Source organism: Oryctolagus cuniculus, chromosome 12 (genome assembly GCF_051225735.1).
Source record: "Oryctolagus cuniculus isolate XC-2025 breed Fujian yellow rabbit chromosome 12, ASM5122573v1, whole genome shotgun sequence".
In the NCBI taxonomy this organism is placed as follows: domain Eukaryota; kingdom Metazoa; phylum Chordata; class Mammalia; order Lagomorpha; family Leporidae; genus Oryctolagus; species Oryctolagus cuniculus.
Window position 1 is genome coordinate 74,648,093 of NC_142878.1, and position 27,032 is coordinate 74,675,124.

Genomic DNA, 27,032 nt, shown 5'->3' on the forward strand with positions numbered 1-27,032 from the left:
CCCTTCCTATCAAAGAAAGGACAGTTTTTAGGGGGAGAAGTGGGATTTTGAAAGGTACAGTTTTCATTTGTATTGCGAAATGTGAAATTAAAATTGTCAACTCTTTTAGTTAAAAGAAATCCGTATCATTTCACCTAATTGTGAGGTATATAAAGCTATTAGTTCCAGCTTTCACAAATGAGCAAACTAAAGTTCAGAGAGGTTAAGTAACTTCTCAGAGGAAGCACAGCCAGTAAGAGGGAGAGCCAGGATTCACCACCAGGTTTTTGGTTCCACATCCAGGATGCTTACCATGCAGCTGTGTACCTCACTGTCATGATTTGCTGAAACATGTCATTTATCAGGAGCCTGGGCCTCCACCGATGGTTCTATAGCATCTAACGCTCAGCCCTCGCATGAAACTGGAAACACAAAAGTTGTCTTGATTTGATGATTTGACTTAAAGTCAGTGCTTTTTGGAAGATCTAAATTTTAGCACTTCAGACAGATGCTATGAAAGTCACGACTGCCTGTGATGGTGTGGGCACAGAGTAGATGCTGGGAGGGCACTTGTTAAGTGAGTGATGATCAGGGCCGCCAGCCTCTCAGTACCAGAGGACACTGTTCCCAGGGTGATGACAGCAAAGGGGGAAATAAGCGTGCATGGAAAAGAAGGACTAAGCTACAAAAATCGGAGATTTCACCAGCTGTTAGGACTTAGCTACATTTTCTTTAAAGTTTGATTTATTTATTTGAAAGGCAGAGTTACAGAGAGGAAGAGGCAGAGAGAGAGATCTTCAATCCTCTGGTTCACTCTCCAAATGGCTGCAATGGCCTGAGCTGGGTTGATCCAGAGCCAGGAGCCAGGAGCTTCCTCCTGGTCTCCCATGCGGGTGCAGGGACCCAAGGACTTGGGCCATCTCCACTACTTTCCCAGGCCACAGCAGAGAGCTGGATTGGAAGTGGAGCAGCCGGGACTCGAACTGGCACCCATATGGGATGCTAGCACTGCAGGCAGCGGCTTTACCCTCTGTGCCACAGTACTGGTCCCCATATCTAAATGTGTAGAGTGAAAGCAGTGTTGAGTTTGAAACCCAACATTAAAATAGAAAAACAGCAGAATTACAACATTGGTAATATGAAATGAGCAGTCTAAGGACTTAGGCGAGTATGATTCTATACTATGTCCTTGAGTAGATACGCTTTCAATACAGCAAAATATTCACAATACACTTGTATGTAAATGATTTGAAAAAATATTTTGGAGAGAGAACATGTCACTTCTGTTTATTATTTGCGGTGAAATTGCAGGGATAAGGGATAGTTTATAGTACGTTGTCAATACTATGTGTCAATAATCTAACTTATTTTAGGTTAAATACAGAGAACTTTCTAAGTGGACTAAATAAATGCAAACATAATAATAACCTCTTCAATGGTGTTTTTAATGCAACAACTACGTGTCAGCTGCCTACCATGTGACAAGTACAATGCTAGGAGCTGGATTTTTTCAGTAACATTTTCCAAATTTGTTAATAACTTTGCTTTAAAAAAGTAATTTGGAATAGTTACAATACATTCTAAAATGGGGCCCGGCGCCATGGCTCACTTGGTTAATCCTCTGCCTGTGGCGCCGGCATCCCATATGGGCGCCGGGTTCCAGTACTGGTTGCTCCTCTTCCAATCCAGCTCTCTGCTGTGGCCCGGGAAGGCAGTGGAGGATGGCCCAAGTGCTTGGGACCTGCACCCGCATGGGAGACCAGGAAGAAGCACCTGGCTCCTGGCTTCAGATTGGTGTAGCTCCAGCCGTAGCGGCCATTTGAGGGGTGAACCAACGAAAGGAAGACCTTTCTCTCTGTCTCTCTCTTTCACTGTCTATAACTCTACCTGTCAAATACAAAAAATAAAATAAAAACAATACAGTCTAAAATGAAAGGACCATAGAATGAATATATATCCGTATCCATCAGCATATATATATATATATATATACATGAGTTTACAAAAATATGATTTTACCATTGATTTCTGAAGATTAGCACTCCCAGTGGATATTTCCAGAAACGTTGCCTTCATTCTGGCAGTGACTGATGGCACACATACTCGCACATGCACACACATGCACACACACCCCGCCTGGGGTAAGCAGAGAGGGGAGGAGCGGAACCAAGGGGACCACGTGGGGGTTTTAGAAGGCGTTCTTCTCCATCATTGCTGCACGCGATGACAGCTCCATCGAGAGCCCTGTCTGAAAGTTTTCATTTCTAGCGTTCAGACGTGAGGCAGCAAGGGGTTTCTGGTGGATGCCGTTTGTAGTCCTTAAGCTGTATTCTGCCTCTTATTATAAATTATTGTTCCAATGCAGTGCTAGAATCAGCGGAGCCCTGGGTGGCTGGCATCCCCGTGTCCCCACGGAAGGCTTTTTGCATTCAGTAAGAAAACACTGCAGTGCTGGGCGCAGACGGTTGCCTGAATGGAGTGAAGTCGCTCCCCGAGAACCCTGGGCCTTAGGCATCAGGCAGCGGCTCCCAGGGCGATGGGCTGGGAAGGCTTCAGACCTGAAGAAGCGGGTCTGTGTCCTGGCCCTGCTGGCTGCCTGCTCCGTGACATCTGCAGTAGCCACTCTGGGCCTCAGTTTCCTCAAAAATTTGCTGCTAGGATCAAGAGACTTCATGTTCACTCAGAAGCATTAGCACACTATGTGATTGCAAGGAATCATTTTTATTCTGTATGGCCTTAAGAGAAAAGCCTCAGGGCCAGAGCTGTGGCCCAGCTGGTTAAGCTGCTGCCCACAGCACCGGCATCCCACGAGAGCAATGTCCTGGCAGCTTCACTGTCTGATGCAGCTCCGCTGTCTGGTCCAGCTCTCTGCTGTGGCCTGGGAAAGCAGTAAAAGATGGCCCAAGTGCTTGGGTCCCAGCACCCACATAGGAGATCCAGATGGTATGCCAGGCTCCTGGCTTCAGCCTGGCTATTCCTGACCATTGCGGCCCTTTGGAGAGTGAACCAGCAGATAAAAGACCTCTCTCTCTCTCTCTGCCTTTCAAAGAGTTAAACTAATCTTAGAGAAAGAGAGAAGGACCTCTGGCCTTACGCCTAGATGGCTTCATCTGGTCCAGTCCACACCCAGCCACCCCCAGATGGCTCCCCTCCTAGCTATGCTATTGTCAGGAAAGGACCTTTCTGTAGGTAGAAAATTGGTTGATTATCACACAGGCAATAGAGACCTTCACACTGCTTATGGCTGCTACTCACTGTTGAATTACAGATCAGCACTTAAACAAGAGCTTCAAGAGACTTTGCTATTTAAGGTTCCAAACCAGGTCAAGCCGGCGCCACAGCTCACTAGGCTAATCCTCCATCTTGCGGCACCAGCACACTGGGTTCTAGTCCTGGTTGGGGCGCCGGATTCTGTCCCGGTTGCCCCTCTTCCAGGCCAGTTCTCTGCTGTGGCCAGGGAGTGCAGTGGAGGATGGCCCAAGTCCTGCACCCCATGGGAGACCAGGAGAAGTACCTGGCTCCTGCCATCGGATCAGCACGGTGTGCCGGCCTCAGTGCGCTGGCCGCGGCGGCCATTGGAGGGTGAACCAACGGCAAAGGAAGACCTTTCTCTCTGTCTCTCTCTCACTGTCCACTCTACCTGTCAAAAAAACAAAACAAAACAAACAAACAAAAAAACAACAAAAAACAAAAAAACCCAGGTTCAGCGAGGCACTTCTGGGATTGTTGTGCAGGTAGACAAACCATGTGTGAGAGATGACATTATCCCCACTTCACGGATGAGATTCCGAGAGATTGAGTAACTTAACTAATGTTGCACAGCATGTGACTAAGCCCGGGGGCAAATGTGAGTGTGTCCCAAGCACTGCCATGTAATCACATTAATAGCAGATGAGTGCTAATGGAACTTGCCCCACTGGATGCCAATAAAGAGAAGAGGCCCAACTATGTCCTGGCTGCTATTTTTAATAGCAGTGATGCCACATTAAAAATCAAGAGTTCACGACAACACTGTCCATAGAAATAAAATAAGTAAATAAAATGTAAGCCACAAATAGAAGCCACATGTGTGATTTTGATTTTTCTAGTAGCCACCTTAAAAAAATAAAAATTAGGTGACATTAGCCTAATAAATATATTTTACTTAAAGCAGTATAATAATAATAATTTGCAAATGCAATGTATTTTGCATTCTTTCTTTCACAGTGCATCTTTTCATTTATGACGCATCTCTGTCCGGACTAGCCGTTCTTCAAGGGCTCAGGAGCTCATGTTTCCCATGGCTGCTGCTCGGGGGGCACAGAAAATCGTAATTCCATACAAGTACATGAAGCATAGAAAGCAAAACTTCCTTAAAAGTGAATTTCTCTAACATGTAAAGAATCTGGTCTTTGTTTTCCCGATGTTATTATCCCAGCACATGTAGTAGACACTCAAATATTTGCTGGGCTAAAATGCACTTGGGCCAACAGCCGGGGTTATGTTTGGCTGGGTCTCCCCTGTTTTGTTCAGTGTGAGAAAAGTGTTTTCTCAAGTTTAAAAGCAATTGGCAAGAACCTGGCTGCTTGCCAGGAGGTGCTGCAGTTTTTCGTGAAGGCCTGATTACCCTGACATTTTGTTGTTCTGGTAATGAAAGTCAGCCCCAAAGCTTGGAGCTGTCTGAGGAAAGGCCCGATGTACTCCCTTCGGGTACTCTGATTAAAATGGGTGCATTTGATTTTAATTCGAGACCTGGCACTGAATAAACGCGCTTTAATTTACATGGTGTATCCTCATGTCAGCCCAAATCCTTGAGCTTTCTTTGCTTTCCGAGCCAACTGCTTAACTATTATAGCCGATTATCCTCCTAGTCTGGTGGTTCTCAGCCCAGCGTGGTCTGCCCTCCAGGGGACATTTGGCAATGCCTGGAGAAGCCTTTGGTTGTCGTGACTGAGGGGAGTGCTGTCAGCGTTTAGTAGTCACCAGTACTGCTCAACATCTCCAGTGCACAGGACAAGCTCCCCAGCACAGAGCTCTTCGTGGGCGGCTCTTTGACTTCGCAGTTATGATGCCTGCATTCCACATGGGAGTGCCGGGGTTGGTTCCCAGCTCCGACTCCTGCACCCTGCATCCTGCTAATGCAGACCCTGTGAGACAGCAGCAATGGCCCAAGTAACGGAGCTCCCATCCCCTGCATGGGAGACCTGGATTGAGTTCTCATCTCCAGGCTTTGGCCCTTCCCAGCCCTAGTTAGTGTGCAGGCATTCGGGGAGTTAACCTGCAAGATGAGTCTCTCAGATTAAACACACAAACAGAAAAGGAATTCTCCAGTGTCAAATGTCAGTCATGCTTAGATAGAAAAACCTTGATCTAATTCATGCTAAATCCTTGATCTAATCATGTTACGTCCTTCGCCTCTTCCTCCTTCCTCTTGTCCACCATAAAACAATTAAAATAGCTTAGAACTTCCTTACTCCCTAAAAGTAATCACTATTAGCAGTTTGCTTTTCATTCTTCTAGCTGTTGTCTTTATGACTTTAATTAAAGTGGTTGTCATGCCTGGATGCATATTATTCACCTAGAGAGCTTTTCAAAAATGCAGATAGCCAGGCCACAGCCTCTGGGATTCTGATTTAATTCATCTAGGGTGAAGCCCAACCACTGGTATATTTAAAAAAAACAAAAAAAACAAAAAAAAAAAAAAAAAAAAACAACTCCCAGGTCATTCTGAAGTGCAGCCAAGATAGAAACTCACTAATGTGTAGAAATTTATATATACTTATTTGAAAATATTTGTGCACACATTATTATTATTATTATTTACCTTAGAGGCAGAGAGACAGAGGAGAAAGAGAAAGAGATCTCCAACTGTCTAAAAAAAACTAGGACTGGACTGAGCTGATGACAGGAGCCAGGAGCAAGTCTCCCACGTAGGCGAGAGGAACCCAGTTACCTGAGCCATCCCTGCTGTCTCCCAGGGTCTGCCTTAGTAGGGTGCATTGACCCTAGGAACTCCAGTGTGAGACGACCATCTTTTGACAACTAGGCTCAACATCTGCCCCAGAAATCTATGTCTTTGATTTCTCATCTTAGATAACTTTTGACTATTATAAAAGATGATGGCAATTCTGTAATCTGTTCTCCATACCTCTTTCTTCTTCAACCTCTTCTATTCATATTGAACTTTATATGGTTTGTGTATAGCATGATTATAATAATTATGGACCTATTAGCAGAATTTCCAATTATGTGACCAAGTAAATATAAATTGCTGTTTGTTGGCCCTTTCAGTCTTGTGACTAATATTGGTTTGATTCTTGTTCCTTTGCACATGACCTGTTTTTTTCTTGTTAGAAACTTCAGGACTCTTTTCCCTTATAGCTCTGAAGTTTCACTTGGGTGTCCATTTAGGAGTCTGTCTCTTTTTAAAAATTAATTTATTTGAAATCAGATTTACAGAGAGAGAGATCTTCCATCCACTGGTTCAATCCCCACATGGCCATAACAGCTAGGGCTGGGCCAGGTCAAAGTCAGGAACCAGAAGCTTCATCCATCTACCATGTGGGTGCAGGAGCCCGAGGTCTTGGGCCATCTTCCACTGCTTTCCCAGGCGCATTAGCAGGGAGCTGGATCAGAAGTAGAGCAGCTGGGACTCGAACCAGTGCCTATATGGGATGTCGGCACTACAGACAGTGGCTTAACCTGCTACGCCACAGCGCCGGCCCCAGGAGTCTCTAATTGTATTGAGCATCTCGTGATTTCCTTCTGGAAAATCTTCATAACTGTTTGTCTTTGGGAATGTTTCCCTCCTAGTTCCCTGCGAACGCCTTCTGTTCTGTTGTGTTCTGTGTGTGTCCCTCTGGAACTCCTCTACGAGGAGCACTGGACTTCTGCATCGCTCCCCTGTCTCTTTCAACGTTTTCCTCCTGTCTCTCTTTTTCCTGTACATCCTTAGGAACATCCTTAGCTTATGTGATCTTCTGCCTTGCCCGTGTTATAATTCTGGATGTCTATACTTTCTGTTATGTCAATGTAGTATTTTTAATTTTCAAAAAAAAAAAAAAAAAAGAGAGAGAAAATCTCTCTTGTTCTCTTTAAAAAAAATAAAATCTCCAAAAAAAAAAAAATAAAATAAAATAAAATCTAACAGCCAGGACATACTTATTTTCTGGATACAGTGCCCCCTTTCTTTCCTTGGGGTGGAATGGGGAAATAGTAACTAGAATGCTTGCATTTGTTTTGTTTCCTTCCTGGGTTGCTGTCCTGTTTGGTGATCATGGGTGCCATCAGCCTGGTCTCTCATGCCCGGCAGTTGTTGGCTGCCCATTCGTGTGAGTGAGTGGAGAACAGGCTGGTTTGTCTAACGCAGGATCATTTCCTCTGCACTTGTGTCCTCTGCTTTGCCAATAGACGCGCCCTTGATGGGGCCTCTCTTATCTTTCTCCGAACCCTCTGATGAGTTCCTTTGTGGAAATGTGAGCTCCCTGAGGGCGGCAAGTGTTGTCTCGGCTGCTGCTGGGCTTTAGTGGAGGCCTGCCAGCATTTTGAAAGAATGAACAAGTGCCGCAGGCAGGTGGGTTGAGCCTGTGCTGTGTGGCTGGGGAGCTGCAGGCAGGTGGGTTGAGCCTGTGCTGTGTGGCTGGGGAGCTGCAGGCGGGTGGGTTGAGCCTGTGCTGTGTGGCTGGGGAGCTGCAGGCGGGTGGGTTGAGCCTGTACTGTGTGGCTGGGGAGCTGCAGGCGGGTGGGTTGAGCCTGTGCTGTGTGGCTGGGGAGCTGGGTTGGGGGGAGGATGCTCCATGGTAATTGCTTCCTGCGGGAGGAGTGCATTCCAGCTCTCTTCACCCTTGGCCTAACTTCCTCCCACCCCGTCCTGGACGCACACTTTATGTGGCCTGAAGGTCAGCAGGTGCCTGTCTGCCCTGTTCTGTCTCAAGCAGGGGCGCCCTCACTAGGGGCCCTTCTGGGAGATTTGTCATTGACGCTTGGGCCACCAGTCACTCCTTTTCCTGGAAGCCGCAGGGAGAGGTCATGCATCCTCCAGCCGCCCCAGCTGTTCCAGCCGTTCAGTGCTGGGACTTACCTTAGGCAACATTGTTGGTGCTAATTTCTCCACCAATTTTTCTATTTTCTGTATTTTACCTATGCCTTGAGATAATAGCCTTTAAACTTTTTAAAATTAATACATAATAATTGTACATACTAATGGGTACAGTGTAGTATTTTGATGCATGTATATGATGTATAATCATCAAATCAGGTTAATTACCATATCCACCACGGCAAACACTTACCATTTCTCTGTGTTGGCTTTGATATGCTGACTTCATTTCTTTTGGAGACAGACCCAGTAGTGGGATTGCTGGGAAACATTTTGGGACATTGATAGGAGCAAAGTTTTTTTTTTGGATAAAACCTCAAAAACATAGGTAACAAAAGTGAAAATGGGCAGATGGGGTTATATCAAACCAAAAAGCTTCTGCACAGCAAAGGAAATAATCAACAAAGTGGAGAGATAATTTAAGGAGAGAGAAAATATTTGCAAACTGTCATCTGACACAGGATTAATACACAGAGTATATAGGGAACTCAACTGAACAGCAAAACAAACAAATAACCCAAATTTAAGGATGGGTGGTAGATCTGAATAGACATTTCTCAATGGAAGACGTACATGGCCAACAAGTGTATGAAAAAATTCTCAACATCATTTGTCTACAGGGAAATGCAGAGCAAGACCACAGTGAGGTCTCATCTCACTCCAGTTAAAATGGCTTCTATCAAAAAGACAAAAATAGCAAATGCTGGGGAGGATGCTGGGAAAAGAGAACTCTCACGCACTGTTGGTAGAAATGGGAAGTACCTCACCCACTGTGGAAAACAGCGCAGAGGCTGCTCAGAAGCTACAAAGGAGAGTGAGAGAAATAATGGTCTTTTGTTCTCCTTTATATATTTATTTGAAAGGCAGAGTGATAGAGAAGGAAGGAGGGAGGGAGGGAGGAAAGAGAGAGATCTTACATCTGCTAGTTCACTCCCCAAATGGCTGGGCCACTCTAAAACCAGCAGCCAGAATCTCCCTCCAGATCTGCCACATGGGTGGCAGGAGCCCAGGTACTTGAGCCATCAGCCATTCCCTTCTCAAGTGCATTGGCCGGGAGCTGGATTGGAAGCACGGCAGCTAGGACTCAGATATGCACTCTGATATGGGATACTGGCATCATAAGTGGTGGCGTAACCATGGCACCACAATGCCAGCTCTTTGTTCTCTTTTCTTACCCTGGGACAGTTCTACTCTCTTAAAGATGGCGTCTTTTCTTAGTGGTGGTTAAGACACTTGAAAGTCCAAGGGAGCAGGCAGGTGTCTGTACGCAGTCTGCCATCTCAAGCTGGAACTGTCCAATGGGTTGGCCGTTCTGCCTGGTGATTTTGTCCCAAAAGTTATCTTTAAGGAAGTTCAGTTTATAGATGATTTGAAATAATATAAATAAATCAGTAGTGCACAAAGGCTAGTCAATGATAAATTTTTTATCCATGTACAGTAAAAAAAAAAAATTCTGAGCTGATGTCCTTTCTACTTTTTTCTCAATGTTAAAATGCTTTTCTCAAAAAATGACAAAGTTAAATGAAACTGGCGATGATAACAGGTGGTAGTAGTGGGTTTCTAAAACATGTCTTCACTTTTAAAAATGTGGTAATCCAGGGCAGGCATTGGGGGCAGAGGTTAAGATACTGCTTGGGATGCTTGCATCCCATACCAGAGTGTCTGGTTCAGATCCCAGCTGCATTTCTGACTCCAGCTTCCTGCAAATGCACAGGCAGCAGTGATGGCTCAAATACTCGGGTCCCTGCCACTGTGTAAGAGACTGGAGTTGAATTCTGGGGTCCTGGCTCAGCCTGGCCCAGCCCTGTCTGTTGCAGACATTTGGGGAGAGAACCTACAAATGCAAGATCTTTCTCTCTCTCTCTGTCTCTCTGCCTTTCAAATAAAATAAAAATAAATTTAATCCTATGTCAGTGTGTCTTTTAAATTAATGTTGCAGATATGTGAAGTTTCTAAGTCCAGACTGCCAGAATTACTTCTTTTTGCTTACTAAGGCGTTTGCAGATATGCTGAAAGTAAACAAGACCTTGAAAAGTCTGAACATAGAGTCTAATTTTATCACTGGAGCTGGAATCCTGGCCCTGGTGGAGGCACTGAGGGAAAACGACACTTTGACAGAGATCAAGATCGACAACCAGGTAAGGAAGGGTGGGCCAAGCTCACTCACAGGGTCCTTAGAGAGAGGGCCAGAGGCCACAGGGCGGCAGTTCCAGTAGCTTCTGGCCTGTGGAGTGGGAGTGGGAGTGGGAGCGGGAGTGGGAGAGGGGGCAGCTGAGACATGACAAGCCAGCTGGCCCCTAGCCCCAGGCACAGCAGGTAGCAGAGGGGAGGGGAGGAGGTGGCGGAGGGGATGTTGACAAGCTTAGCTCTGCCACCACTCTCCTTGCCTTTTAGTTTCTCTGCCCAGTGCTGTCCCAGCCTTGCTTTGGCCTCTCACTGGGACTAGGACTGGAAGGAGGAAGCTGGGTGGCCGTGCCCGGAGGCTCCAGCTCCTTATCCTTGGTTGGAGGCTGCCACTAGGAGCAGACCTAGGCTCCTGCAGTCTGGTGCTGGCCACCGAGACAGTTCCAGGAGATAGTGTGACTTAGAGTAGCGGGCCACACCACAGTGTGCCCTCTCAGCTCTGCTCAGCGCTTCTCAGGTCCTCACAGCAGCCAGTGTGAGCTGCCAGGTCTGGTGCCTCGGAACCTTCTTTTTCCCAGCAGTGGCCTTCCCTGTCTTCAGAATACAGCAGCTCTGAGCCGTTAGCCACAGTGCTGGGATCTGAGGGGTCTAGACATGGAATGAGGAGAGAGCAAGCCGGCTGGTGGTGTAGGCATTCCCACGAGGGGTGGTAGGGAGGACGGCGGGCAGAGTGACTGTTTGGAGCACGCCCTGCAAGTCTGTGGGCTGTCTAAGAAATTCGCTGCTCCAGACCCTCCAGATTTGATGAGGCCCCAGAGTCCCCGCCAGCACTGCTGCCCAAGCCTGGAAGCCCTCAGTAGTTCCCATGGAAGTCTACCCCTGTCTTGGCTTTTTCTATACCACATTACATGAATGGATTATACATTGAACCTTACAAAAGGGAAGGTTTTATCATACTGCCAAAATGTCACCCACTATTCACTACAACATAGAGGAAACCCCTAAAGAAATTACAGTTGACATCTATGTAAATAGAACACCCAAATCAAGGAGGAACAGGTCTGGGTTTACCTTTTATTGAAGGCAAAGCATCAGAAATGGTGCTGAGCAAAATTTAGGCTCCTGAGGAAATAAATAGCCAGCTACTTGGAGAAGGACTCAGATACTTGGGAATGTAAGTGTGGAGCTAACTTTGGATCATTGCATTAACACTGCAAGTTGCCCCAGCCCAGGACTCAATACATCACTTTGGGCCACTTCAGGGACACAAGCCATAGCTGTGGCAGCCCTAGCTTCAGCTTAGGTGCCCATCTTTGATACAGTCCCTCTGTTCCAAAATGTGTCAGGAACTGAAGTTGCATGAAACTTTGAGGACAGGATCTCTTTCTTTCTTTCTTTCTTTTTTTTTTTTTTTTTTTTTTTGCCTCTCCCACCCATAGATTCACATGGTTTAGCATGCTAATCTGTACACTATGGAACCCACAAATTGTTACTGTCTTACTGGAAATGTCACATTGTATTGATTTCTTGGTAAGAGACTTGTTGGATAAATTGCTGGGTGACAAGAAAAAGAGCAAAGAGTGAAGCTTTCACACTTTCCTGGCATGCAAAGCTCCTCCATAAACTCTTCTTCATCTATTCCTACTTACACTTTCCCCACTTAAATTGCATAGGACTAGCCAAAAATAAACAGGCAAAGCAATAAGAGAGTCCCCCAAACAAACCTGGATACACCTGAGAATTTTGCTGAAATAGTATTTTAAATTAGAGAAGAATGAAGCAAAAGTAGGGCAATTTGCTAGCATTTTAGCAGAAAATAGTTAGGTGTGTGTCCTCATTCTTAGACAAAATCAATTCCAGCTGAAATGCAGATGTTAGCATTAAAATCATGAAACAGATCAAAGAAATAAGGAGGAATGGAGAGAGGCTTCCTAAGTGTACATATGAATAAGGAGAACAACTACTTTTATCATATGAAAAATCTAAAAGTCTCTATAATAATCAAAAAGAAAATAAAGAGACTGAGCAAAGTGTTTTCAGCACATTTGACCAAGGGCTAATTTCCTAATATATAGAAACTTACTGATAAGCAAAAAAAGAAAAAAAATTGAATACAAAAGGAAATTAATTGTTCTCATTTATAATTTGAGATATGCAAATAAATGCAAATGAGATATCAACTTTCACCAAATAGGTTGACAAAGATGAACAAAAACTGGTAACATCTCATTTGTCTAGGTAAGGAAAACTGTTAACATTCACATAGCTGGAGTAAAAATTATCATAATCTTTGTGGGTAAATCAGTAATTATCAAAATCTGCACTGTGCTTGCCTTGGAGCCTGCTACCATTTGCCCTGTAGGCCCACTGCCGAAATACCTCCAGGATGCAGCCTGTGAGTGCCGGCAGGGCCTGGCTAGATAAATGCCCACCGTCATTGCAGTGCTGTGTAGCTCTTTATCAGAATGAGGTAAATATGTATTTGCCAGGTATTTGAAAGGATACCTGTGATGTTAAGTAAAAAGTGTTTCAGAACAGTGTACTGGTATAATCCACTTATGGATGTGTGTATGAATGCATGGAAAATGTTTAGAAGCCCACACACCACATACCAACCTGACTTTCTCTATGGGGATTGAGAGTATTGTGGGGAAGGGGCTTTTATATTTCACATCCTTTTTTGTTTGCTTTTTTCCTAAATAATCCTGTGCTTTTTATTGAAAAAGTTCATTGACTATATTATGAAAATATATATTATGTCCCTTAAATCTAATCTTAAATTGCTATATTTACATGCTCTGATTAATTTTTTAAAAAAGTTCTGCTCTTTATTTTCTCATTATTCTGTGTCTCAAACAAAATTCCACTCACTTGAACAACTTGGGGTTTTTCTGCATCCCAGTGCCCCCTTCCGTGTTTGCCAACTCATCTGACCATGTGTGTGGTTCAGACCACAAGAAAGGCCATTCAGGGCCTCCTAGGGAGACTCTGATGCAGGACAGTACCTCATTGGTTGGTGACCTTCAGATATGGTTGTGGATCCCAGAACAGAAAATTCAGTCGTGGAGTTGATTGCCGTAAGACAGCTCCACCCTTTGTTGACCCCACGGATGCTCGGGTGAATTAGAAACACCGAGTGGTGTCCTGCTTTCATTTCTCTTCTGGAGTCTCCCTGTGCTACATAAATGACGTAGTGCATTTTTTCAGTGTAGGATGCTAGCGGGTTGGATTTGGTTTCTAGATACAGAAGAGAACTCAAATGACAGTATGGGAGAAAATTCTCGAATGATGCGGCCTGTCTCTGAGACGGTGGCCTCTTGGCCCTTTTGTCCAACACGTAGCCATGTCACTTTCCTGTGTGAGTAACTGTTGTTTCTTCCCCCTTGGCCGTCCTGTTGTGTGTGTGCACCTGCGAGCAGAGGCAGCAGCTGGGAACTGCTGTAGAGATGGAGATTGCCCAGATGCTGGAGGAGAATTCCAGGATCCTCAAGTTTGGATACCAGTTTACCAAGCAAGGGCCACGGACAAGGGTGGCAGCTGCCATCACCAAGAATAACGACTTGGGTAATGCAGCCATGACGTGTGCTGGGAGCCGTTGCAAGAGCATGCTGTGCGTTTGTTTCTTCTCTGTAGATACAGCGTGTGACAGACACCAGTCGTGGCCCAGTGGTGTCACTTAGCTCTTCATCAAAGACACCTTCTTACCAAGTCCTGCGAGCCCTTCCTTGTGTCCTCACAGTGTTTGAAGCGTTATCGTAGCATTCTGTCAGAAATGTCCAGCCAGCATTTGGTTGTCGCTTGCCTTTTTTGGTATGGTTGCTTCTCCTTGACTTACTCCTCACGTATAGATTGTCCTCTGTCGTCCACACCAGAAGATAGACACAGAAACACTGAAATTATCACTTTACTTACGTTTGACTTCTCACTGTGCTTTGGTGCTTAGATTTGTTTATTTATTTATTTATTTTTAGAGATTTATTTATTTACTTGAAAGAGTTACACAGAGAGAGATGGAGAGGCAGAGAGATAGAGAGAGAAAGAGAGAGTGAGAGAGAGAGGTCTTCCATCCACCGGTTCACTTCCCAGTTGGCCGCAACCGCCGGAGCTGCACCAATCCAAAGCCAGGAGCCAGGAACTTCTGGATCTCACATGTGGGTGCAGGGGCCCAAGGACTTGGGCCATCTTCTACTGCTTTCTCAGGCCATAGCAGAGAGCTGGATTGGAAGAGGAGTAGCTGGGACTCAAACAGGTGCTCATATGGAATGCTGGCACTGCAGGCGGCTGCTTTACCGGCTACGCCACAGCACTGGCCCCAGTGCTTAGGTTTAAATACAGGCCTCCTGTCTGACATTTTGGTACTTTACATGTGAAATAAACTGATGGAACTATGTTGTACACTCTGAAGTAATTGATTCAGTTAGCTGTATTTCATCTTCTTATTGTCACTTTTTGCTGAGGATCTATGCCATCTCTTGTGTTGTGATGAGGAGAAGAGAACAGCTGGGGAATCTTGGTTTGGGACAGCCCATCACCTGGAGCACACAGTCCATTTGGCGAGCTGTCACTTAGCCAATGGCACCCTACAGTCCCCAGTTTGAGTGTCAAACCTTAGAGGAACTGAGCAAGGTGTTCCTGGCAAAGAGTTGCAAGATGGTGCTGGCCTCAGTGAGGATTCAGATAGTGGACAGGATAGATGCTAAAGTACAAACAGAGAGCAGGGAGGAGCAAATCAAAGTTAATGTCCACTTCCCTGCCAGCCACACTTAGCCAGAACCCTTGAAGCCCAGCCAGGGTGCTGTGTGTAGCATCAAGAGGGCAGCTGGGGAATGGACATTTGGCCTAGCAGTTAAGATGCTAGTGTCCTACATCAGAGTACCTGGCTTTGAGTACCTGGTCCTGGCTCCCAACTCCAGCTTCCTGCTAATGCAGAGCCTGGGAGGCAGTGGTGATGGCTCAAATTACGGGACTGCTGCCATAATATGTGAGAGATGTGGGCTGAGTCCCCAGCTGCTAGCTTCAGGCTCACTGCGGAGCTATTGTGGCCATTCGGGGATATGGATCAACAAATGGAACCTGTCCCTTTCTCTCTCTGTTTCTCTCCATCTCTCTTGATGTCACCCTGTCTTGCTCTCTCTTATCTCTGTGCCTCTCAAATTTAAAAAGAAAAAAGAGGTTGGCCAAGCATAGAACAGTGCTTACCCATGGGATGTACAGGGGGGGCCTGAGGGGCAGCCCAGCAAAGAGGGATTTGGGGTAGGGGGAGGCAGTGGTCAGAAGGCAGTTAGGGAAAGCGCACGGAGTCTATGCTGAACAACTGAGAGACCAAAGGAAAACATGCAAGACGAGAGGTTTGAAGGAAATGGAGAGGCAGTTCTGAGCCCCACAGCAGCAACTCTGGGCACCAGCTGGTGTCTTAATTTCCCAGAGCCTAGGCAGCAGCAGGCTGGGCACTGAGAGTGGAGAGTGGGGTAGGTGTTTGACACAGCTGGAGCAGCCCAGACCTACCCGAGTGCATGGCTTCAGATCCCAGCTCTGCTTCCCATGCCAGCTTTCTGCTAACGTGCACCCTGGGAAGCAGCAAATGACGGCCAAGCACTTGGGTCCTTGCCACCCACAAGGGAGACCCAGATTGAGGTTTGGGCTCCCGGCTTCGGCTTTGCCCAGACCTAGCTGGAGAGTGAACTAGTGGATGAAAGGCCTCACTGTATCTCTGTCGTTTTGCATTTCAAATAAGAAATACGTAAATGTTTTTTATTTTTATTTTAGATTATTTATTTATTTATTTGACAAGTAGAGTTACAAACTGTGAGAGGGAGAGGCAGAGAGAAAGGTCTTCCTTCCATTGGTTCACTTCCTAAATGGCTGCAATGGCCGGAGCTGCACCGATCTGAAGCCAGGAGCCAGATGCTTCTTCCTGGTATCCCATGTGGGTGCAGGGCCCCAAGCACTTGGGCCATCCTCCACTGCCTTCCCGGGCCACAGCAGAGAGCTGGATCAGAAGAGGAGCAGCCGGGACTAGAACCAGTGCCCATATGGGATGCTGGCACTGCAGGTGGAGGATTAATCTGAGCCATGGTGCTGGCCCCTATTTGTTTTTAAATAGCAAAGTAGAGAGTTGGGGCAAGACCACAGCCAGGGCACCTTTTTGCTAAACCCAGGAAAGTTTGAGAGGCCTCATCCTAGGCATCAGAAGCGCTTTCAGGTGGGGGATGGGGAGAAGAGGGTTGCAGAAACCGGGAGAGGCCGTCTGAGCAACTTGCTAGACTAGGAATCAGTGTAAGGGAACCCTGTGAATCACAGCTTCCTTGCAAGTCGGGACCATGGAGACTTTATTGAGAAGAGGTTTGGAAACTTTGAACTTGTGTTTATAGCTCCTTCTGGTTTTCAAGCCATAATCAGAATTAGGAGGTTGTGATTGTGTTAACCTGGGACGTTGGTTAAAAGCAGTAATGACTGAGATGCGAAGAGCTAAGAGGACGTGCTGTGGACAGTTGGGAGGTCACGGTTTCATGGTCTGTCTGGACCATCTACTCCACAGAAGGGGAACGTCCTAACGAGCTCCCAGTCACACACACCTTGCCGTCAGTGTAGATTCCAGCAGCCACTGGATTGTTTTATCGTTTCCATGCCTTGCCTTGTTGGGTATTGAAATTTAATATAAATGTGTCTTCATGTATGTGGGATTACTATTTTGTGTGATTAAGGTTGCTTGTCTTTCCATGTGTCTTTTCAGCCTTTTTTTTTCTTTCTTTCTTTCTTACCTAGTTCGTAAGAAGAGAGTTGAAGGAGAGCGAAGATAAACTTCTGCAAGAAGAGGTGTGGTTTCACCAAGGCAGGCATTTAAAAACAAACGAAAGCCGTCTCCACGCCCACCAGGACCTTGCTATCACAGGTCATTTGTTTCTGCTACCACACAACTAATCTAATTATTATTATTTTTAGCATTACTTATTTATCTTGGATTTTTTTTAAATATATACAATTGTTTTGTTTGCTCGTGGGCACCTCTGGCAACTCGTACTTGTGGACTGATCCAGATCTGAGAGGGTGACAGTGATGGAAAATGATTTTAACCACTTTCGTTGAAAAGGTTTCCTGCTTTCTTACGTGAACTTTTTTTACAATCACTGAAAGGAATTTCGTGTATAATATGTGTTTGTAGCTGTGATTGCGATAGAGGCCTATCTCTGTTTACATGCACACCTTAGAGTTAGGCTGAATACATCAGAAGTGTTCTGCTGATCACATGAGAAGTTAGTATTGCCAATTTTTGGGTGAGAAAAATGTGACGAGTTGAGCACAAATTTTCCTTCAGTTCCAGAAAAATCACCAAATGTACACGCCCCACTGATTGATCAGTGGCATCATCTTTGTGCAGCAAGACAGTGTTCTGACACTTTACAAATATGTGTAAAATATTTGTCACCACACAAGTATAGCTTCAAGCCAGACTCACCCATAGCAAAATGAATGAGCACACCCGTGTTTACTGGCTGTTCAGCATAAATTGGATCTTCTGTATATGATAGGAAATTTTTAAATTTTAGTAAGAGGGAAGATTTTAAAGTAGTACATTCCTAAACAGTAATAATTGCACCTTTATCAAGGTTGTTTGATACACCTAATTGCATTAACTTGGCAAACTTTAGAAGTGTTTATTACCTTGTAGTGTCACAAGGTCACAGGATGAAATGTGAACATTCAGGTTAATTGACGTTTCTGTCCACCTGACATGATCCATCCAGACATTTGCAAATGTCTGGGAAAAAGTGTGGATTATCACTTACTCAGATGTTTGTCATCTCAAGGACAAAGCCTGGGAAAGTACAACTGAGATGATTAGATTATGTGTAAGCCCTAAAAAAGTTTTTTTAAGAGGCTGAGTCTAGAGTTCCCATCCACTGGTTCACTCCCCGGATACCTGCAGCAGTTGTGGCTGGGCTGGGGTTGGAGCCTGGATGCAGGAACACAATCTGGGTCTCCCACATGAGTTACAGGAACCCAGATACTTGAGCTCTCACTGCTGCCTCCTAGGGTCTGCGCGGACAGGAACTTGGAGTCAGGATCTGAGGCTGAGAATCAAACACAGGTGTTCTGATGTGGGATGTGGCTATCTTAACCACTAGACTAAATATATTTGTATCCACTCCCCCATGAATCCTTTAATGTGGTGGTGCAACAGTGCAATGGTAAATTAAGAACACGGATGATTGCAGCCTTTGGCTCGAGCTCACCTGTCTTTGATAACTCAGTGCTGAGTATGTCATTGATGTCACTCTGACACTATCTGTGTCATCCTTTCCTCCCTACCTCCCTTCTCCCCTCGCTTCCTCCCAACTCATTCTCTCTTCTCTTTTTTGCTGTAATTTTGAACCTTGTAAAGGTGGTATTCTTTGTGTTAGTGACATTTGGAGCTAAAGAGTTTGCTGGCCCAGAGTAGGGAGGACCAATGCAGAACTGGTTGAGTAACTGAGTGTTCCTGATTGATTGGTAACAGTAAAATAAGCTAATGGGAAAATCATTGATATATTATTCTTTTTAGCTTATAAAGCATCTGGAGTATATCTAGAATAGCCCTTATAAAACTGGACATTTACCTTTAGTAAAAGTGCCCACATCTCTGTCTGAAGTTCTTTGACACATTTTATTTTCTTGAAAATTTTTTGTTTTCATTCTTGAGAGCATGGTAAGCAGAACTTTCTGACACTTTTGGAACCTTAAAAAATTTTTATACTCAGTCTGCCACTACATCGTCCTATCCATCTAAAGGGCATGGTAAATACAGTTTTCAGCCTGTTTCCTTCCCTCACCCATTTAGGTGTGGTGCATTATTGCTGACTCATACAGGTTTTGCCAGTTGTTACATTTTCAAGAATTTTGCAAACTGGTTGTGCAACACAGCCTAAAAATTAAATGATATGCACTTACAATTAAATAATTAAGGGCACAAGTAATAAATACTCAAAAATACTACATAGTGCTATTTTTGTACTCTAGATTATTTGCAGCTATTGTAGCCATGAGGTGGAAATGCTTCCCATGGTCTGCCCTGTGCATCACTTCCAGCTCCATGTTCACCAACTTCTTGTCTGTAGCTTGAAATTGACCGTGGTGGGAGTACTGACACCAGAGATTAGCAGTATAAATGCTATGAAACTTACAAATTGGGGCTTTTCTTTCCCTCCAGATTGCTGCTTGATAAACAAACATGAACACACCACTAGGTGAAATGTGTACTCTCCTTCTTTTTGTATACATGCATGTTGGTGACCACTGCCAAAGGGAAAACCATTTCTCTTAGGTGTCTGTTCTGTCTTTTTGGACTTGTTACAGATCTATTTAAGTTTTGAGTCTCTACCATGCCTCTCTGAGCCCTTTTCCTTTTCTTTCTACTCACTGTCTTTCTTGCCGTCACCCCTAAGGAACCCTGAACCCTACAGAGTATTCCCTGCAGCCCACCATGCGGTGGGTCAGGGGCTAGAGCTGTTGTTGGCAACCCCTGGCAGAAAGCAAGGGAAAAAAACAAAATTCAGTCCTGGCTATTTCTTCTGTGCATGCAGTTGTTGAGAGTATTAAAGCAAGATTATGGGACACTATTAAAAACATAGCACTTTTTTTTAAACTGTAAAATAGTTGGGACACATATAAGAGTCTATGAAATCAAATATTTATTACTGAGGGGATTATCTTATTATGTCTGTGTTTTTAAAGTAGCTTGAGTGGTAACATTTCCGTGAGTGTTCACATATTGAAGGTAACTTATGAGACAATGGTGGAACTGGGAGGAGCCTATCTGTCCTTCAATTGGGTGAGGCGTTCAGCTCCACATTGGCCCAATGTGTGTTAGGGGAAACTTTCCTGACTATGGGTTAGTCTGTTCGTCCCTTACTGCCCATCATATTATATGTACATGTTTTGCCAGATACTATGTCAAAGTATTTGGCTTTATGCAGCCAAGATATTGAAGGGAGATCATCTCACCCAAGGCCTACTTCTCTTCCCCTTTCAGAGTTGTGCAGGTCCACTTGGAGTGTAAAATCACTCACATGGACTTGTGAGCACATAGAAGCAGGCTTTTAGGAGTTAAATGTTAGAAGTCTAGAAATCATGATTAGCCCAGCACCACATCTCCCCATCTGCTTAAAGTGTGCAGAAGAAGCTCTTTCATCCTTAGCACAATTAAGTCCCTACCTTCCATCTTTGGAGGGCATGATGTAAATACACGTGTGGTTGTGTGTGTGTGTGTGTGTGTGTGGTCAGATATCCATGCAGGTATTTGGCTGCATCTGGACAACTGAATGAAGGGAGATGAGCTCTCCCACCCCCGCTCCCCTTGCCCTTTGTAGAGTTGCTGCAGGCCCAGGCAGTCTGAGATTACTTCCTGGAGTTTGCAGTGTATGTCACCAACCATCACATGTCGCCACTGTGTGGAGGATGACTCTAAGGACGTAAATATTAGAAGTCTAGAAATCATTCCATTGTTCCAGCACTTAAGTCTTCGCATCTACCTAAGTATGTAACTCTACGTACTAAGTATGTAACATTCCATCCTCAGTAACATGACTTAGCCCTTCCCTTCCATCTCTGTAGGGTGCATCGCATGTAAATACGTTGTACATAAAAGTCACCAAATACTGGCATGCCGTATTTGGCTACATCTGGACCACTGATTGAAGGGAGACACTCTCTCCCAGGCCCACTTCCTTTGCCATTCTTAGAGCTGCTGCGGGTCCCAGCTAGAATCAAGACCCCGAGGGGCACATGTCACTCACCCATCTTAGAACACACCATCCATTTTATAATACCATATAAACGCTCAGAAATCATCCCACTGCCTGTGCTTCCCTAAGGGAAGACTGGCCCACCAGCCCGCGAGAACAGCTGCTTCTCTTCCTGGCAGAAACATGGCCCTTGCAGGGCCCCAGCGTAGGGAAACCAGTGTGTTCCGAATAACTGCCATGAGAGCGTTTCTGGCGCTCTGACTTAACCCAGTGTTACACCTTGGCCCGGTTTCAGTTTGAGACAGCCCTTGGGGACAGACAAAAGTCTTTGCAGCTATTTCCCTTTTCATATGTGTGGCATACTCAGCCCTCTCCTAAGTAGGCACTGTGAGGGAGCTAGTGGAACATAAGAACTCTGGATGGATCTGATTGTCCACGTGCTTTAGGGTCTTGTTGGGTAGGCTGAATGCTCATTTGCAGAGCAGATACCATCTTGGGCTCAAGGCTTTAGAGCATCAGCAACACGGGTGAGGGCCAGGAGGGTGTGAGCGCTGGATTCTGAGGTCTGTTCCCTGCACTCAGTAGATCTGTTTCTGGAGTCAGATCTTAAGTCTTGATCCTGAAGTTTCTTTCCTCTCTTCCAGCTGTAACAGCTGTTTCTATTCTAACGAGCAGAGAACTAAGGAAATATCCCCACTCGGAGTTGCACTAGTAATTCCGCTTTTACCTCCTCCTCAAACATCCCCACTACTCACCCCATCCTCAAAGCCCAAGGATGGAGAGACACACAAGGAAAGGGGTGGGAGCATCTGGAAGCATCAGGCTGAGCCTACTGGGAGGAAATCACATGATCAGTCCTCCTGGAACAAAGTGGCCAGAGAAAAGCACCCAGAACCTCAAAGATATATCCATTGTCTTCATTCCCCAACTCTAGATCAGAATGGGTTTTACTTTGTGATTCAGTGGTAAAATGGAGGGGCTGAATGAGTGAGGAAGGAGGATGGGAATTAAATGTTTAAATTCACTTAATGTCACAACCAGCTCTGCTCAGCTTATCAACTTCCCATTTGCCTATAACAGCAATAATTGAATAATCAGTGGGTAGGTGGAGGGGGAAGTACAAGTTTTAAATTCATAACCTGACCCTGGGTACCGTCTAGAAATAAGAATGTACTGAAAGTTAGGATGCCAGTTTGGGGTACAGTAGTGATATGAAGAAGAGGGCTGAATGCATAGACAGAGAAAAGGAGAATCCAATAACAAGATCCAATAACAGATCCCTTCCATGGTAGTCATTCGGAGCACATTGGCTTAGCTAGTTGGTATGGTGAACGGGCACCATGCTAACAGATTTGGAGACTGAATCCTAATCCCATCACCAACACTTAGCAGGTATATGATCATGGGCAATTCATTCAATTGCCTGCCAATTATAGACTATCTAGGGGAAAGAGCACTGGAGCTGGAGTCGAGAATCTGGACACTTGGCTCCATGCTTGCTTAGCTGGCTGACTTTGGGCAAGCCACTCGGTCTCTTCAGCTCAAGGTTCCTCAGCTATAAAATGGGAATAATATCTTCACTAACTACCTCACAGAGTTATGATGAGAATATACTCAAGATAATTGGTTGAAAACACAGTATAAACTGGAAAGCGCTATACAAAAGTAGGAGATCATTTTTTTATTGTCGGCTCACTCATGTTTCCGTGGCCTCCTGAACCTGTGTTATTCTGATCGACACTGACACCTTCCATGTCTTGTGCAGTATGGGAAATAAGCATGGGTAGGACACAGAGGACTGGAACCCTTTCACCCTTGGCATAGAGGAAGCAGAGGTGGTTGATGGGGGCGGTGGCCATTATGAACCAGTGATGGATATGGTAGGGTATTTTCCTGGGTCACTTGGATAGTAGCTTTGGAAATGGTGAGAATCCTTGCACAGGGGAAAGCTAACAGTGATTAAGAATTGAGTGGGGGGGTTGAGGCACTATTGCCCTTCTGACCCGGCTTGGGGGCAGAAGGCTTGACTGCAGGCCTTGGAGCAAAGACTGTCCTTGGAGTTCGGAGAGTTTTCATACATAGCAGCTGCGTAACAAGCACTAATGCTGACCGTGAAGGGGACGGTGTGGCCCTGTTGCAAGTTGAGCTCTTTGCAGGTGGCAGTTGCCTTGTTATCACCAGCAACCATAGCCCTGGTCGGTGTTATTTCTGCTCAGAAAGGTACGGGGCACGGCTTCCCAGGACCTTGATAGCACTCGGAGGCCGGGACGATGTCTCATCAATCTGTATCTTCAATACCATCTAGTAAGGTGCCTTACACACAAAACAGGGTGCTTAATAAATGTTGCTTGAATTTAGTCGTCCTCCAGCCTCACAAGGGTTGTGCTCCATGTACCACCGTGTGATATTTTTGGAAAACAGTTCTGATTTGGATGCCAGCTGTATGTGACTTGGGACAAGTCTCTCCAGCGATCTTGTCTTCATTTCATCCGTTAAGTGAAGAAGGGGAGTGGGTCAACAGCTCTCTGAGATCCCTGCCAGCTTGAGAATTGACCACCCTGTGATTCTCAGTTGTTTCCAAGGCCATGGCCACGGTGAGGAGTGCCTCCAACGCAGCTGGTTTCTCTCCAGGAGGCTTTGTTCACGGGGAGGAGACCAATGTGCATTAGCCGTTGCTATCTTCAGAATAGTTCTGTGTGAGCAGCCTTTTCAGAAAAGATATTTTAGAATGCATCTTTCTCCTCACAATCAGTGGGGAAGGAAAGGAAAACATGCAGAAATAGCAAAAACATCCCTGTAGGCAGCATGATTTTGTAGGCTTCTATTTAACATGTGTGTGTGTCTGTTTCTGAATTCATATTGTCTGCGTAATGGAAGCCAGTCAGAAGTGCACTGTGCAACTGACAGAGGTTGGCCCAGAGCCAAAGCTTCTGATGGCTAACCTAACTGTGGATAAGTAGGAACTGGCCAGATGGAGAAATGAGAGGGCTAGGAAACGTGCTTTTGGAGGAAATTTTATTTTAGCACCAAATGTTGCCAGTGACAATCTTTAGTTGGAAGAAATTGTTCTGAGCTAACATTCTTATCTCTGCCACTGTTTTTTTAAAGACCTATATACATGGAATAATATTCATATTTTAATTTAACCTTTATCTTAATTCTGTTCCATTTATTCAAAGAAAATAAATAAGCGGCATTTTTCATTGTATTTAAAATTGTAAAATAACTTGCATGCCAGCAATCTGTAATATCTTACCAGTTCAGATGCCTGTAATGTGTGACTTAATGTATACCTGTATTGTTTTAAACAGAACAAAGGAAATAATGCTTTTGTAAACTATTTAAATTTAAATTGGCAACATTTATTTGGCTAAGCAGTTATTGAAATGTCCACATGGTTTGCTTTTTCATTTGAAACTTGTGATCAAAGCTAGATAATGTATTGGGTTCATTAGGGAATTAATGACTAATTTGCCTTTTAAATGTGAAGTTGAACATTGTGTGCAAAGTAAATGTGTGATACAGCAAAATGTATGAAGTATGAAATATTTCACCCTGATTATTAATAAGGATCCCAACTGCCCCAAATACATGCAATTTTTGAAACTTTGGAATTATCTGCCTGACCTAATGCTAAGGTAAAATGTAAACAGTTTTAATTAATCAGGTTCTTTCTGCTTTCAAAGTTAAAATGTATTCATTTATATCTGGAATGATGCTTCCAAATGAAAATGTAGAAAGCACTGGGAATGAATAAACTTTCCTTTCAAAGTGAGGGTAAAGGCTGGTTTTATCTGGCTAATTTTTAGACAGTGTCTCTTCAGAATACATGTGTCGTATCATGGTGTTGTACTAGATGAATGTTTATTACAGAAAGAGCTATGAAGTGCTTTGTGATGAAGAAGTAGACAACCACAAGTAGCCAGAAGGAGAAATGAAAACCTGTTATCAAAATAAAAGTGCACACGTTTGAAAAAGCAGTTAACATTTGTTAGAATAAAGGGGAATAGGAACGCATAACCCAAATGGGTTAACTATTTCACCTTGAATTTTTTTACACCAACTTTGGATTCACATTCTTACTGTTTTTTAGCTATTCTGGGAATTTGTAACACTGAATACTAAAAATAATAAAGTTGCATTGTAAGGGTTTGACCCCAGAAAAGCAGGAAAAATAAATTTCCTGCCCTCCTGCTGAACTTTGATCCAACTTTCTGATGCCTGGATTTCATCACTTAGGCTGATGGTAAAGTCTGAGAGGCGCACAGGGCCTTGGCCTGATTTCTATGTTTGCTGACTCTCATCTTCCCTTGGATTATTTTGTTTACAGGATTCGTCCTTTCAGTCTACGGGGTTGCTGTGAATAGGGGTTACAAGGATGCACTCTGAGGTCACACTTGGCCAGTTCAAATTCCATCTCTATTAGTTGTTTGGAATTTATGCAAATTGCCTAGCCTCAGTTTCTTCATCTGTAAAATAGGGACAATGACAATAATACTTTGCAGTAGTACCACTCCAGGGAATCATGTGTAAGACATGTAGAGCAGTGCCTGACTGTAGAAGGTTAGGAATTCGAATCCTAGATTTTAATCTAAATAAATATCCATGGATGATAAAGCCAACAACATTCTCTATTTTCTGCTGACAGTGTCAATAATTTAAACAGGACCGAATGAATCTTGCCCATCTTTGAATCTCTACTGTGCATCCCCTTGGGGCAGACAGGCCTCCCCACCTCCCCCCTAACTCCGAGAATTGATTACAAGCAAGGTAGAGCTGACTCAAGGCTCACTCCTGACCTGCCCTCTCATTTAGCTCAGCCCCTCCCACTTCCCCCAGTCTCTGCTGGTTTGTGCTTGCTCTGCTGTCTGGGCACCATGCCTTGGCCTCGGCAGTCTGGCTTCTGGAGCAGCTCCTTGACTTTCAGCTCTGGCATGTCAGATTTGACTCCAGCATGGACTACCCTGCTCTCTTTCCATTTGATACTTCAGCCTTTCTCTGTGGCTACAAGAAGTGATGCCCATTTCCCATCTACCCCGGCTACCAACCCACTTCCCGTCCTCTAGTTGGGGAAATGAACAGATGCCCACAGCCTTTAGCCCAGCTATCCCAAGACATCAGGAGGAACCATACAGGTCTGTGTGGTTGAGTGAGGTTGTCCTATGCTTTGCACCCAGCCCACCTAAGAAAGGAGGTAATGAAGGAAAATCAGGCAGGTGCAGGACTCAAAAGGGTGATGGTGGCAAGGGAGGGGATTCTACAGACTGTAGAGTACTGGACTTAGCAGTCCTGAGCAAAATTTTTGAAGAGTATATTACCCACTGGAGAGGTTCGTAAGCACATGGACATGAACAAGTGGTCTCTCAGGGCCAGTGCAGAGTCACTTGGAGAAAATGATAGGAAATCTCAAGAGTAAGGACAAAATAACTAAAAAAAAAAAAAAAAAAAAAAAAAAAAAAGATGGAACAGAATAAAATAAAAATTGTTATCTGCGTAGATGAGGCCTTTGGAGTTTTCATTGTCTAAAGTCTTAGGTGAATGAGAAGTGGAAAGTGCACTAAACTAAAACTAAAACTGCCTAAAACTAACTTTTTTTTTTTTTTTTTACTAACTCTGTCTTATATGATGATAGAGTCTTGTTATTTAGCCAGAAATTTACTTGGCCTTGATTTTGGGCCCAAGCTTTTGGAATATCTAATATTACTTCTTCCATCTTTGAAGTTTGTCTTAGTTGGTGATATGTGTTCATAAAAGTTATTCTTATGTGGTACCAATCAACAGTGTCACAGATACAAAGTATATCATTTAAATTTGTTATTATACAATATTAGGGTACAGCAGGACTCGTCTCCTCAAAATTCATGCAGATGTTTAAATTCTGATGTCTTAGTGTGAATGGTTGATGGATTAAGGGTGGAGACGTTGATTTAATTGTGGTGACTAGGAGGTGGGCCTAGTGGTCATTGGCCCTCAGAGGGTGGTTCTCAGGAGAGGCTGACTGTTTGGAGTTCCAGTTTTGTCCAGGCCCTGTCTCCCTGCTTCCCGGGCTCACCATGTGATGGTGCCTGTGCACCTGCCATGACCAGTCTCCTCAGGCACTGAACTATGGAGTCAGCCACTCCTGAACTGTA

General features: G+C 44.6%; 1 protein-coding gene across 1 annotated transcript in view; it reads left to right on the forward strand.

Annotated features, from left to right (window-relative positions):
- Positions 1-24,676, forward strand: part of TMOD2 (tropomodulin 2) — a 58,439-nt gene extending 33,763 nt beyond the window's left edge. The window contains exons 8-10 of the mRNA XM_002717767.6: positions 10,051-10,194; positions 13,600-13,744; positions 16,946-24,676. Coding sequence (XP_002717813.1) covers positions 10,051-10,194; positions 13,600-13,744; positions 16,946-16,980 — 324 coding nt within the window. The 3' untranslated portion in view covers positions 16,981-24,676. The remainder of the gene's footprint in view (positions 1-10,050; positions 10,195-13,599; positions 13,745-16,945) is intronic.
- The last annotated feature ends 2,356 nt before the right edge of the window (positions 24,677-27,032 follow it).